Here is a 15,410-nt window from a genome sequence, read left to right on the forward strand (position 1 = left end):
GCGAATGAAGGGGAAGGAAGGGAGGGAGGGAGGGTGGGAGTTTGTGTGTGCGTGTGTGTGTGTGTGTGTGTGTGTGTGTGTGTGTCTGTGTGTGTGTGTGTGTGTGTGTAGGATGGCACAGCAGAGCCTGAGGAGGAAGAGTGAGAGAGAGAGAGACAGCGTGCTACCTCAGAAAGAGACACAGGAGACAGCTAGTCCGACCTGCTGAAGCGGCCTATCTTTGCCTACACGCAGCCTTCAGCTTGCCTCCCTGATAACAGAGGGAACAGAAAGGCTTTGATGAAAATACACATTGTGTTTTACACTAGTCACAAATATTTCTTAATTCAATTGTCCCCATCTCTTGGGATGGCAGGAATAGCTTTGATCCTTCCCCCTCCCTCACCTAATTGTGCACACGCTGACTTACATGATTCAAATGAATGTCCTCAGTTACCCTTACTTTAACTAATTAGACATACATATTCTTCTCCCAAAGAAAGTTCCCGGCTTTCTATCATCTTTCTTCCATTTTCCGTTCATGACGGTGACAAGTGCCACATTTTGGACCCAGTAGAGTAGGGCCACAGATGGCTCTGTGTAAGCGGTGCGGTTTGAGAAAGAAATGGCATTACTAGGCCCGTTGGCTGCAGAGTACTGAGGGGCTTTTTCTACTCTCTAATTGCTGCAAGCTGTGTCCCCTTGTAGGCCCAGAGACACAGATTTTCATGTGAAGGACCAGGAGTAACCACCGCTGAGCCACTGTGAAATGTACATTTTAAACCAGTGTACATTTCATGCTCTTCTTTAAAATTACCTTTAAAAGGTCCCATGGCATTTTTTAAACATTAATATGCGTTCCCCAGTCTGCCTTTGGTCCCCCATTGGCTAGAAATGGCGATAGGTGAAAACTGAGCCCTATCCTGCTCTGCCTTTGAGAAAAAGAAAGCTCAGATGGGCCGATCTGGAATCTTTCTCCTTATGAGGTCATCAGGGGCAAGGTTACCTCCCCTTTCTCTGCTTTGCCCCCTTAGAGAATTTGGCCCACCCATGAGACAGAGACATCATGGCTTTCTAACGAGCAAAGTGGCAGTTGGTCAAGGCCACAACCCCAGCCTCTCCTCCTCAAAAGCTACTCTCAGAAATGGCACGTCCTAAGGAAAGCTCATTATGGGACTGGCTCTAGTAGCTGTAATTATGCACCCGGACTGAATTTTGGGAAAGCAATTTCAGATCCAGTATTAGGGGACCACTAAGACATATATAAAGCATCCAAAAAGCACCATGTCATGGGACCTTTAATATTCACTATGGTGATGTTCACCATGATTTTAATACAACATAAATAAACAGGTGATTCAGTTAAATACATCATAATGAAGTTTTTATTTTTGGAAAAGGAGAGAGATAAACTTCCCATAGTAAACATTTTATGATCTATTGTAAGTGCAGAACAGTTTGATTTCTTCTTTTTTTCATATAAAATCCTTCTCATTATTTTAAACGTATAAAAAAGTGACACAAGGCAATTCTGTCAGTGTTACAGAAGGCAAGTTGCCAAACTCTATACTAATTCAAATATAATCTACAGTTTTTTAGTTTGTTTTCTCTATTATACGTGCAATAATACTTCTATCCTAAAACTAGCTCTACATAAAGTGTGTGACTATATTGTGCACTTGTAGTGGTAACCTTTGGAATTACAAATGTTTCATGTTTAAAAATGCCTTGACACAAGTTGTTTGATTACACAAAGTATATAAAAACAAAAACCAGTCCAATATTATTTATGAAACTCAGAGAAACAGCCTCCCCTGCATAGGTGGACATTGCATATCTTGCAGCCAAACACACTTTCATGTCGCAGTCCCTTGTTGGTGCAGTTCCTGCAGCGTCGAGAGCGCTCTGACATGCGCTCCAGGCGGTGTCCGTACTCTATGGGTGAATCTGCGTGTCTCTTGCGTGCTGCCCGCTCCATGCCCCTTGCCCCCTGGTAGACCCCAATCAGCTGCTGCGCCAGGCGCACCCGGAAGTGGCGCTGGGTGAACTGCTTGCCGTTGAAGCCCGCCGGTGGCGTGCCCCCTCTGCTCTCCCTCAGGATGATGTAAGCGTTGACGATGCACAGATTGACGTAGAACCACAGGAAGAAGCGCCACCACTTCTTACATGGCCTGCCGACCTGGTAGCATTCCCTCAGCTGGTCACACAGGTCAACTCCCCTCATGTTCTCCTGGTACAACAGCAAGGGCAGAGGGCGGGGGACACCGTACGACAGACCGGAGCAGTTCATGCTGTCACTTTCGCCCTCCCCATCTGTCTCATGCAGCTGCCGGCCTGGACTGATACCCACAATCCCTGGAGCAGAATTGGTGGAGAGGCAACTAACCACCTTGACATCCCGTGTTACCGTAGCAACCAGATTGCCACGCTGGCATTGGTAGAACTCACCCTGTGAAAGCTTTCCGACATTGCGGGGGCGCAGAACCTCTGGGTAACCTCTGCGCCCTGGCTGGGTGGGCCCGCAGGCGTACAGTCCGTCCTTCAGCAGCCGCTGGAGGAGGGGCACTGAGGTGAAGAAGCTGTCCATGAAGAGATGGTGGTACTGGCCCTCCAGGCCACGCACTAGGGAGGTCACCACCCTGTAGCTCAGGGAGGCCGTTGCTTCATCTTCACTGGGCTTGCCTACATACATCTTGGCTCGGTGGCAGTAGCCAGTGCGCGAGTCACACAGCATCCACACTGTCAGCCCTTTCCTCAGGGGCTTGGAGGGCATGTACTGGGTGGGGGAGAAACGTCCCTTCATGACAATGGCACACTTGTCTATGGTTAAACAGCGATTGGGCGTGTATGCATCCCACATGGTGTTCTCCACCACATCAAGGACAGGCCTGATTTTGTAGAGGGCATCATAGCCACGCTCTCCACGCACAGGCTCAGACTCACGGTCACACAGCTGGAGATACTGGGTGAGTTTTTCAAAGCGCCTGGCAGTCATTGTTTTTTTAAAGCCTGCATTGCCTATGAAAATGTCACTGGCCCAGTACATGCCAGTGTCTGGAAGCTGATTGATGCCCATAAGAATGTTCAGACCCACATAAGCTTTCATTTCTCTGACATCAGTGGGGTGCCAGTGGGGGTCTGATTTTCCACTCCTCCTTTGCCGATAGAGGGCGTATTTGTTTGTTTGTTCTACCATGTGTTCAAAAAGAGAATCTGGGAAGAGTATCCGGAAATAGTCACGGGTGTCAGCATCGTCCCCCAGCGGGTGCTGAGGGCCGCTGACAGCGGTGAACGGTTCGATTGAAATGACCTGATCAGGTTCGCCCCAGAAGTCGGGAGAAGTGCAGTCCTCGTCCGAGTCATCTTCCAAGCTGAAAAAACTCCTGCGCTCCTCCTCCTCCAAATCGGAGAAATCAATATCCGAATCGTTTGAGGTGGTATCAGAGCAGTTAGTGGAGGTAGAATAATAGCAGTCCTCTGCGTACTCCTCCTCGTCGTGCTTGATCCCATTGCTGCTACCAGTGACTAGAATTATGTTGCAGCCTCCTCCCGCGATGAAGCTGGCCGCGTCTGCAGTCTCCGCCGCGGCTGCCGCCGTGCTCGTGAATCCATTCTCCCCCTCGCCGTCCTCCTCCCGCACTTCGTCTTCCTCGTCCGAGTCTGGCTTTCTGTAAGGAATTTCAAACCACTTCACATCGGCTGAAAGATTAAGCGGAGAGTCTTGGCTGTCGCACACCGTGCTACTTTCTGTGTCCGCGCTAGTTTCCAAAATAGTAAAAAGCTCTCTCCCTTTTCTTGCCGTCGCCATGTCGGGGTATTAAAGTGCCCCTGCATGAGTCTTTTTATGTATATTTTTTCAGCATGGAAAAATAAGCTCATAAAGCGGTCATCCGAAATGAACTGATGAGCACTCAACGGCAGCCTCTTCTCAAAAACTTGCTGTTATTGGTCCTATGCGGCGTCTAAAAGCGTGATTCTCATTGTTTCCGCTCCTGGTTTTTCTGGGCTTTGTAGCGCAGTGTGGCCGCAGACGTCAGAAGCTGCATGCATGTCCTGCTTTGTAGGGCGTTTTGCGACTGCAGCTGGTGGGGTTGCTAGTTCGCTAGGCTGGCAGATGGCCGCTTGCTGTTGGAATGCCCGCTGGCATTCACCACTATCAATAAGCCGGATACCCATCTCTGAGGCCGCGGAGACGACAGAAACCACTGCGTAAAATGCAAACATCAAAATCATATAGGCCCACTGTCAGTCACCTGTCTAACCTAACAGTTGGGAATGCGGAAACTTTCTAATTTCTGCTCAACAATGTAAAGGCTCTCGTTTCAACCAAATCTCAGTTGTTTTAAAGTGTATTAAGGCATTTATGTATGCATCCATAATAAGGAAATGCGTAAAACGCACACACAATAATTCAAATTTAATGATGGATTTTTCCACATCACACAGGTTACACAGATTCATCCTTTTTGCTAAACACACTACACACTGAATTGGGGAAGAGAAGCAGCTTGTTCATTCATAAACATGCTTCTTCCCTCTGACAGGTTCCTACATGATCTGAAGCCCTATAGGCTATTGTGGAATTAGGGACCTCCCTCTATTTTATGAATGTGGGCAGATACTCTTGTGTTTTACTCCAGGGCCTGAGGATGAAGAGCTTCCCTTGATGAAGTTGATCGAGCCACTGCCTGTTGAGCCTGCAGACCCACAATATTCTATACCAATACCAGCCAGGTTTTAATTATCATTTGCTGTATAAATATTCACAACAAAGTCCATTACATTGCCAGACAGTGTTAAAGTAACATGCATGTAACATTTGCCCACTGTAGTTGTGTTTATCATTCCGTAATACACCTTTTAATAGAACAATTCAGTTATGCGTGCTAACTGTAGTCATAGCTGTGATTAATAATTACAACACATGTTTTTAGAACTATGTCAACTTTTTTTTTAAACAAAACTCTACACACAGCTCCCAAAACTGCACACACAAAATATGAATGCCTCATATCTCCTTCAAATCTAACCGCTGCATTCAATATGCCTTAAACACCTCAAAAACAAATCTCAAAATGAAGCAATTGTATCAAGTGGCAATCACTTTTTTTCATAATAGTACATTTTTGGATATATCGTGTATGCACACTGTTGTTTTAAATCTAATGCCCCTTTGTCTTTCATAGGCTTAATTCTACAGTTCCATAGAATTTTCTAAGGTGAAAGTAATTTGCTAAGAGGGGTTGAAAAGTGTACTGTAAAAACCAATGCAATGTTGAAACAGAAAATAGTTGGCAAAACATTACTGTTGTTAACAGCAGCACAGTGTTGTATACCGTGTATACATACAAGAAAACAAAACCTTAAACATGTAAAATAAATAATTATTTTTAGAATAAAGACTTTCCCAGAACATTGCAAGGATTGTGCATGTGTGTGTGTGTGTGTCTGATATTTTGCTGAAATTGTCATTAGATAGTACCTGTTAATAATACCTGTTCTCATTTCTGAAGGTTTGAATTATGGACTCTCAGTCCATCTTCTCTCATTGGTCTCGTCTCGTAGTTGATCACATGATCAATAAGTGTTGCCCTAATCTCAACAGTGTTGGCTCTCCTTCCTTCTCATCTTTGTCCTCCTCCTCCTCATCTTCCAACTCTTCCTCTTTGAACCTGTCCTCGTTGCCATTTCTCTGCCTCTCCTTCCTACTCCCCTTGCTCTCTGTCCATTGTTGGCCTCCACTGTAAAAAAAACAAAACAGGTAATCTGACCTTTGACCTATTTACAGCTCTATACTAAAGCAGTGGTTGGTTAGTGATCAGTCAAGCAATTAGTGTTTGCACATGTGATAAATGGGTCTGTGACCTGGTGAATAAGTGTCACATTTTCATTGGTTGTGTCTAGAAAGGAAAGCAAGTCACACTTAATGTGTCTTAGGTAGAGAATTGTGTGTAGTTTTTCGAAGTGTTATTTTACAATTGAAAACTGAATGAAAGACTGAAAACTAGCATATGGTTTCGGTGATTTGGTGTTTAGTTTCCCTCTTTGAGTCAAAGTTTTCAAAAATCTTGTGACATGTAAAGATGTTGTGTGTAAGCAGTGTGCCGATTTATTTAGCAAGCAGCGTTCTCCCTCAAGTGTAACACTGCTGTAATTGAGGGAGCTGTAAATAGCTTTTCTGATGTGGAGTGTCCACTTCATATACTGATCCAGGGTGTTTTACCATCAAATTGTAAATACATTGTTGCATCATTTATGTCTGCTGATAGATGCAGTGTCATAATACGCATATTCAATCACTTTCAACAACAGAGGAGTAGAAAACGTAAAACAAGCTCTTGGGTTTGACTTCAAAACAACATTACTCTGGTGGTGGATGTCTTGCTTATTTGGGAGGAGACTGGTTAGGTAATGTCTTCAGTTAAGGGGGGATGGGCTACAGGAAGGGTCCTTTCCAAATTCTTTTAGCTGTGGCCTGAGTCTGCATGGCTGGCTGGGCACTGGGTTGCTGCCCCTGGGCCCTGTAGCAGAGACACAATTTATGCGTCCTTCCTCGCTCGCTTATTGCAGAGATCCTTGTTGTCTCAGTGGTATCATGTTGCCTGTCTGAGCTGCGGGCCTTGCTGCTGTTTGTATCTGCAGAGAAGGCACTGACGCTGTGCAAGCAGTGTACACTGGGAACCAGTACGTTGGAAAATGAGGGAGGCTGTGGACGGCCGATATCCAGCCCAAAAATAGAAGTAAGGAAAAAAATGGCTCACTCCAGCTTTTCCAGGCCCCTGGAGCAGAGAGTACTGCAGCAGACCCCTCAGAGACTCCCGCGGTGGGGTGGAGAGACGCCGACCAATGGGGGCTCAGCCGTTCAGTCTGTCTCTCTGTGTGTATGTGTGTGTGTGTGTGTGTGTGTGTGTCTCTGTGCGGCTAACTCAGCTCCTCCACAGCACAGATCCTTTTCTCATGGATGCATTCAGAGATGGTGTGTGTGTCTGTGTGTGTGCAACTGCCAGCCCCTTATAAAGACACACCAAGCTTTCACCCTGTCATTTTCTGACAGTGCGTATGTAGGTGTGTGTGTTTGTGTGTGTGTAGGTGTGTGTCTGTGAGAGGCTTATTATTATGGTATCTTTATTGTTTCAGTAGCTGATTGGAATTGAGAAAGCAAATTATGAGGAGTGTGGTGGATTTGTTGGTTACATCCACCACTTCAAACAGAAGAGTAATCATACTAAGTTACATAATTGGTCAAATGTATCAAAGTAAACTAATATGTATTTACAGGACAACTTTGACATGAGTTGGTATTATTTAGAAAACCCTATTACCTGCCCCAATGATCAATGTGACGTGTAATACTGACCTTAAAACACTCACCTGGTTTCCTTCTCCCTGTTAGTCAACAGTGACATACCGCCCTCTGGTGGTGGTGGGAGAGAAGTCACTACTCAGCAGCACTTTGGTAAAGTTGAAGTAAAGATGGAGAAAGTGTTTCACGGTGTGTATTTTATTGTCATTGCCAAATTACAAGTCTGATACTGTGGTGTATTTAATTATAACACTTAAGACCATGGTTTAGATAAGCTATGCCATAAAACAAAAGTAGATAGTAAAGTAAAACTCTATTGAGGCCAGCAATCTGCTCACCAGTGTTCTTGTTTGTTAATATTCATTATACTCATATCTTCAAATGATCATAATGACAATACATATTCATTAATTATAATGATAGAAAACAGACTGTGGTTTAACAAATTGCTCCTATTTGTTTGTACCGTGTTTTCTTGACTTGGATTGTACTACTAGCATAAGAAAAAGCTATAAATACAAACAACCAAATCATATCTTCACCCTTTATTAGATAGGAATAAATACTTCATGGTATTCAACAGGTTGTGCTGCGGACCAATTTACTTATAACCACTAGATGGAGGTATAACACAGAATACAGAGTGGAAGATAGAGGCTTCATTGTATTGAATATCATGTTTTATGGTGATTTATGTGTTCACAAAGTTCTCTTAACAAAGCAGGGGATTAAAAGGCTTATATGACACACACACACACACACACACACACACACACACACACACACACACACAGACCTGAGATGTGATTTGGCTCTGAGTTGGCAGACCATGTGTTCTACATTACGCCTGTAGTTCTGGACCAGGACAGAGCTGGTCACTGAGACCTTGGCTCCTGCTCTTGGCACACTCGCACGACCTCTGCTGGTTCTGGTCTGAGCCAAATTCAGCATGTAACTATCCTAATTACTAAGTAATTCCTCGATTCTAGTCAAAAAATTCTGTCTTTTTCAATAGTTTTTCAGGTTTCAGGTTGGCTGCCTTTTGAAGGCACTAAATGGAACTTGTTCTCCAATTAAAAGCACTGATTCTCTTTTCAGAGGACGGTTAGGTAAGTTACTGGGTAGGTGAGTTTATTGTTGTGAAGAATGAAATTATACAAGATAACAAAGTTAAACAGGCTATTTAACCCTTGTTTGGTGTTCGGGTCTGTGGGACCCGTTTTCAATGTTTGCTAAAAGAAAAATTATGCTATTTATCATTTTCAAACTCATTAGCCTTGGCTCATTTTCTGTAAAGAAACGTGAAAAATATATCTATATTTTCAATAACTGCACACGGTACAAAAAACATGAACACCACACAAGGGTTAAATCAATTCATTCTTAGACTAGTGACATGCAGTTTGTCTTTACTGACGTCATTTCTGTTTTTGAAGGTTAAAAAGGTGGTTTGAAGGCTTACACTTTAACAGAGGAAGTCTAACATTTTGAAGACAGGTGACCATTTTAGTTCTGGACTTTATCCTCATACCCAGAACAGCTGAGAGAGATTCGAAAGCCATGAAGTAGTCTCGGGGTACCATCCACAAGTTGGCCCTAAACTAAGCAGACAGGAGTAGAGATTCTTGCTGCCTTTCATACCAGTAGGACTTAAGTAAGTTTATCATCATGGCAGCCTATTCATTAATATAGACATCGTAGTGTCTTTTAATAGATACTTATCTAGCAATAGGACAGAACATGAAGTTATGCCGCCTTCCCCTGTGAAATGTCTCCCTATGCAGAACACTTTTATTGGCAAATTTAATTTAAGTTTCAAGAAGTGCTGTGTTGCTTAGGGAATCCCATTTTTCCATCTCAGTCTGGCACAGCATATTGGTGTTGTTATTGTTGTGATGTGACACCCAGGGACAGATTCCCACATTGACGCATCAGTAACCACAAAATATGGCACATTTGGGGATTGTGCAAAAGGGTTTTGTCTGCAATGCATAGAGAATGACCGGAACACTTTCCAGACAGTGATAAACAAAAACAACAATTGCTTTGAAGAATGTGGGACTAAGCTAATTCTCAATAGGGATGGGAATCACTCAATACCAATACCGGTTCCTGACGCACACTGTGGTCAAGCCTCACAACAACACACACGTGAGCTCTGTCACTGTGCACAACATAGATTATTTCTTGCATACAACGTGTAACGTTAGACAGCCAATCACAAGCATTATTAGATCTTGGTACAAGTATCATTTTTTGATACTATGGAGGCAATTTGGTAGGTGCCTAAAAGTATTGAAGTCAGGTACCCAGCCCAAGTCCTCCAACATACTGTTATCAATAATTTATATCATTCTTTGTGTGCATCTATGGGAAACTGAAAGTTGCTATTGGTTTGAAAAATAATTAATATTAAGTCTGTATCATTGGCTCATCCCCTCCACTTTAACGCGCTGCTGTGAGTTTCTTATTAACAATAAATCATGTGTTTGCGTCGGAGTGTCCCAGATTGTTTACATGTTGCCTTTAATTGGATCCAAATGACCCAGATGGGGAAATATTTAAGAAAATGGATTGTGGGTGTTGTACACAGTTATTCATCAGCTCTGTAAGTGACAAACAATGCATTTGTTTCACTGGCAGATGTTGGCAACTCACATGGAAAATCCACAGTTAGTTGTACAAACATGGGATGCAAGAATCATTCAGTTATTGACCAGCATTCTGAAAAACACAAAGCCAAGGCTATAGGAGAAGAGTCCCCTAGCAAAAGTTTCTTTATCACACTTGTCTTGTGCCTAAACTCCATGGATCCATGTTTTCCTCTTGTTGGTCCTGTATTTTAGCATCATGTGTGGACATGCAGTACTTCCCAAATAAACTATGAGAGGATCTAACTAATAAGCTGACACCTAGGCAACGTATTTCCCTTGAAACTTTAAAAGTTGCAATTTCCCGACTAATTCAGTTCTCACCACTAAGCACATGACGGCATCAAGATGCTGCGTGATCCTTTGTCACAAATTATTTTTAAGAATCTGTCATTTCTCCAAAATTTGAAATTCTTACCCCAGCCATAACCTGACTTGTGGGAGCTTGACTGCAGATTCTGCAACATGCGTGGATAGGCCGTGCACTGCCAGGAACAAGTTGATTCACAAATATGCAAAGCACTGTAAATTCACCATCTAAAAAGGACATGGAATCATCCTGTTCTTACAATTTTTCTTAAACGTCATGACAGTCCACCACATTGCACCTTTGTTGCAACTGTTAGTTTTACAGACTCAATTTCGGATCGGACTCAACGGCAAACGGCAGATGTCAAATGCCAATTACCAATTACGTGATCTATGATGGGAAGCAAAAAAGCTTTTAGGTCTGCTTCTTTATGTACATCCCTGTGTCAAAGAAAGTTATTGTGCCAGGAACCTTGTAAGTTTTTAGTGTCTTTCTTCTTCCTCTGGCGAGTAAATCAATGGATTCTTTAGCCCTGTTAACGCTGCCCCCTCATGTTACATGTGGATCTTGTTACGATGCCTTGATGCACACTTTAGGTCACAAAACACAAGGGGTGTGTGTGTGTGTGTGTGTGTGTGTGTGTGTGTGTGAGTGAGAAAGGGACACTAAAAAAATCTGTAATCCTGTTGCACAACTGCTACCACTCTTTTAATGTCTTACGCATTTCTAGCTACTTACTACCAATGGTACATTCTATTGGTAGGTACCTAGTGTGACCAGAGCTTCTTCTTTTGATGTTCAAAATAAAAGATCCACACCACATGCATTATTGGAAATGACTAATGAACCCAAACATTGTCATGACTGCAGCAAAGAAAAAAAGCAAAGGGAAACATTTCAAACTGAGGAAACAAACTCCTCCACAAGTGTTTGGGTTGAACACAAACAATGTCGTGAGCTCTCTACAAACCACAAGTGATTATTTTCACCAGTTATCATGGGCGTAACGTTTTAAGAGTGTGAGTGGTTAAAGGGCCCATGACATGGTGCTCTTTGGGTGCTTTAACATAGACCTTAGTGGTCCCCTAATCCTGTATCTGAAGTCTCTTTCCCAAAATTCAGCCTTGGTGCAGAATTACAGCCACTAGAGCCAGTCCCACAATGAGCTTTCCTTAGTAGGTGCCATTTCTGAGTCTGCAGCTTTTGATGAGGATGGGTGGGCAAAACAGAGAAAGGGGAGGTAACCTTGTCCCTTATGACGTCAGAAGGGGTACGATTCCAGCTCGGCCCATATGAGCTTTCGTTTTCTCAAAGGCAGAGCAGGATTTCCAGGGCTCGGTTTACACGTTTCAACATTTCTATCCACTGGGGGACCATCGGCAGGCTGGGGGAAATGCTTATTAATGTTAAAAAACCTCACAATATGAAATTTTCATGCCATGATGGGACCTTTAAGAGAGTGAATAAGAATCTGCATGTGTCATTGTTTGTTTCACTGTCAAACAACACTTCCATAAGAGACAAGTGACAACATGGAGTGTCTTTCATGTTTGTCAAACTTAATTTAATCTCCAGGAAGTTACATGTGAGTTATCAATGTCATTTCTTCATTTATCAGTTTGTTTTGACCTTTTAGCAATTTGATGAAATATGCATCAAAAAGTGAAAGAGAACAAGTTGGAATGACCAACTAGAAACAAAAAGATAAGAGGCGTTGCTAGCCTTTAAATATATATGACTACCGTACAGACATATAAGTGCGCTTTCTGTTGCTGTCAGAACAGAAAGCAGGGAAGCCTGTTACTACGAGACATCACCTCTCTCGCTCAGCCTGAGTCATGTCTGAGAGACCAGGAGTGGACAGAGGAGCCATTGTAGTACTTGCTCAGTTCCCACATCTGACAAACTTATGTCATCTGGGCAAAAAATATTTCTCTCTTCAGCTGAGCACATGCAGTAATAGCTGAATGATTCTCCCAAATCATCAGTGGATGAACACTAACGAATAAGAGTTCTCTGTCAACTGACACACTGTCTGGGAATTACAAAACGTTGAGAATATGTGGAAGCTAGCAACATATATCTTAAAGACAACCGTGACCATTTTGCTGTGAATTTTTCCCCTCACTCAGCAATTTGAGCCTCTTTTTCATCACTACATCACATACCAATCACACCCATGGAGAGACAAATATGTAATGGTGGTTTGGAGATTCAACAGAGCAACTGAAATATTAGAGAATAAAAAAATTAGGTTGTTAACAATGTGGAGCTGAAGATCTCTTAGACAACGTACAACATCATGCAACATCAAATTTGATCTCAACATGCTCACTAGTGAAGTTTAATATCTATGTTATTAATCAGCTGTACACAAAAACAATCCAGAAGTAGTCTATGTCATTTAAAATAAAATCATCACAATAACAAAAACAATGATTCATGATTAAATAATAAACTGTGGTCTGTGTGAATCTAGGACTTAAAACGAGGCCAAAGCTGGTTTTGAGGTTTTGAATACACCTTCACTGCAAATCATCATTGCATCATTAGTTAATTAGAAGACTAAAAGCACATTTTCACATGAAATGTTTTGCCAAATGTGTAGTCATCACAAAAAAATGTGAGTCTGTTCACAGACAAGTAGAGGACCTGTACAAACCCAATGTGGCTTTTATGACAATAAGTGAGTACTCACATCTGATAGCCTGAGCATGTCAGAACAGCCGAGGACCAGTCAGCTTTTCATCAGAATGTGTAAACCGCAATTACTTTATAAATTCTCCATGTCTGTATTTGAGGCTGTAATGCCAAGAATGCTAGAAACACCTCTTGACTTCTGAATTTTATTGATGGTCGTAGTAGATCAGACATGTTGTATTATTGTTGTACTTATTGGGAGAACTGTGTATGAAGAAATTTAATGACTGTTCGGGAATGATGAAAATATGCAAATGCATGTTACATCTGGTGTGTTTCTAATTTGCCTTTTAACACCCAATTCTTAATTAAGATATTAAATAGATACAAAATGAAAACGTATTAACGCTTACCCTGCACTTGTAGTACTAACTCAGTTCCCACATCTGATAAACTTGTGTCATCTGGGCAACAAATATTTCTCTCTTCAGCTGAGAACATGCAGTGTTAGCTGAATGATTAAGAGTTCTCTGTCAACTGACATCCTAACTGGGAATTACAAAACGTTGAGAATATGTGAAGGCTAGCAACATATATCTTAAAGACAACTGGAACCATTTTGTGACAATTCTTTTTAGTCACTACATCACATACCAGTCACACCCATGGACAGACAAATATTTAATGGTGGTTATGAGATTCAACACAGCAATTGAAATGATCGAGGAAAAACAAATTAGGTTGTTAACAATGTGGAACTGAACTATTCTCTTAGACAAAGTACACCATCAGAGGGACTTAAGATACAGTATATTGAATCATAACGCCTGCAAAGCACTGCTTTATTGAGCCCACAGGAACATTGGACACCCTACGCATGTCTCAATATAGTTTATCTTGTGGTGCCTATGTAATGGGCATGCCAGCTTGAATATAAGTGTTATGTTAGCTTTCCTTACAAGTACAACACAGAAAGCCTCTGTGAAGATTTATTTTGTGTTGTTTTTCTATAATCTTGCTCTGATTGCACAATGATTTAAGACTGCCTGCATCCTCACCAAGCCACTTATTCTTAATCCCACCTCTCAAACTCCAAATCTGTCAGTGTTGCTTTTACATTATTAACTGCTTATTCAGATAGATGAATGGTGCACGCCATTTTTCTCTTTATAAACCGCTTAAGCAGCTGCAAGCCGTTGCTCCAATTCCTTACCATCTTCCTCAGTATGGATGCGCTTCAAAATTCACACTCAAAATCACAGAACGTAGTGGCCTCTGTTGAGACATTTGGCCTCAGCTCAAAGCAAATACTTAACAATCAGTGTGGTTTCTCCTGTTTCTGTGATTGATTTGAACTTTCTGCTTGAGCTGTCCAGTCACTGTGTTTGTTCGGGAAGTGAGGAGAGGCCAATATGCATGGTCTGTGCTGCACGATAATGTTAAGAAAACTTTTGTGGCTAATTTGTTCTGCATAGATAAACAGTTTGAGACATAAAAGTTGTCAGAGTTTGAGTGATATTTGTAAAGAGTTTTGTGTGCATGGATCAGAGGATATTCTGCATATCTGCATATATTACTGTAATACTTTTAGTATGACTGAAAGACACGTTTGTCATTGGAGAATAAAGGTCCACAGATATTTTGATTTTAACAATTGCTGGATCAAGTCCTTTTTAAAACTTGTTAAACAACAGAGTAGCTAATTTTAGTTACTGAGTGCAGGTAAACGATGAAGAATGGAAAACAGTGTGAGCCAGATGTGTAAAAGTGGCACTCTGCCTTTCTTTTCTGGAATATCTCAAGGTGTAAATAAAAAAAGGCAACGTGTTGCAGAAAATACGTGCTCTGAATTTGAGCCACTACCGCAATACATTAATTTCCCAAACCTAGAGCCCTTTTTTTCATTTCACTTACTCATTAAATATGTTAAGTTTAGCAAAGAAATACTGTGTTGTCAAAGTCGGGATACATTTTCCTCTATTACTCAGCACCAGCCAATGACTCGCAGGTGGGGAGTCAGTGAGTTGACTCATTGTCCGTCTGCCCCTCGAGCTCCACCCTGCCAAATTTCATCGTATAGATCCAGCTGTTGTGCTAATCTAAAGACACTGCTCCAGTGTACTCCATAAGACATTTTCAGATTCCACAACCCCACACAATGAGCTCAGACAATGAGAGAGATGGACAAAGGGGGACTTTTAACTCCCTATGCTTTGGACTTTAGCTACAAAACTGAAACTTGCAGAAGTACTGTGATGACTACAGTTATCAATGGTGATGGAAGTTACAAAGACTATGGCTTTTCTCTCCATTATTTCCCTCTTTAAGAGCAGAAAGGGGGACCTATCAAAACTTGAATGTATATTTGAACGACAAACTGGACAACAGTAAAATCATAGAAGTACATGAAAACTTTATTTGTTGAGGAGGCTCAAGTCCTTTAGTGTTTACAAGATACTCATTCTGACCCTTTTCAACCAGTTACTCTGTGGAATTATACTCAGGATCTTTTGCCCTTCTGTTTGCG

General features: G+C 42.0%; 1 protein-coding gene across 1 annotated transcript; it reads right to left on the minus strand.

Annotated features, from left to right (window-relative positions):
- Window positions 1-1,762: 1,762 nt before the first annotated feature.
- On the minus strand, window positions 1,763-3,787 carry LOC117945015 (piggyBac transposable element-derived protein 4-like). The gene has a single exon (XM_034872252.1). It carries the CDS (start codon window positions 3,785-3,787, stop codon window positions 1,763-1,765), a length of 2,025 nt encoding a protein of 674 aa, XP_034728143.1.
- Window positions 3,788-15,410: the final 11,623 nt, after the last annotated feature.

Source organism: Etheostoma cragini, chromosome 5 (genome assembly GCF_013103735.1).
Source record: "Etheostoma cragini isolate CJK2018 chromosome 5, CSU_Ecrag_1.0, whole genome shotgun sequence".
In the NCBI taxonomy this organism is placed as follows: domain Eukaryota; kingdom Metazoa; phylum Chordata; class Actinopteri; order Perciformes; family Percidae; genus Etheostoma; species Etheostoma cragini.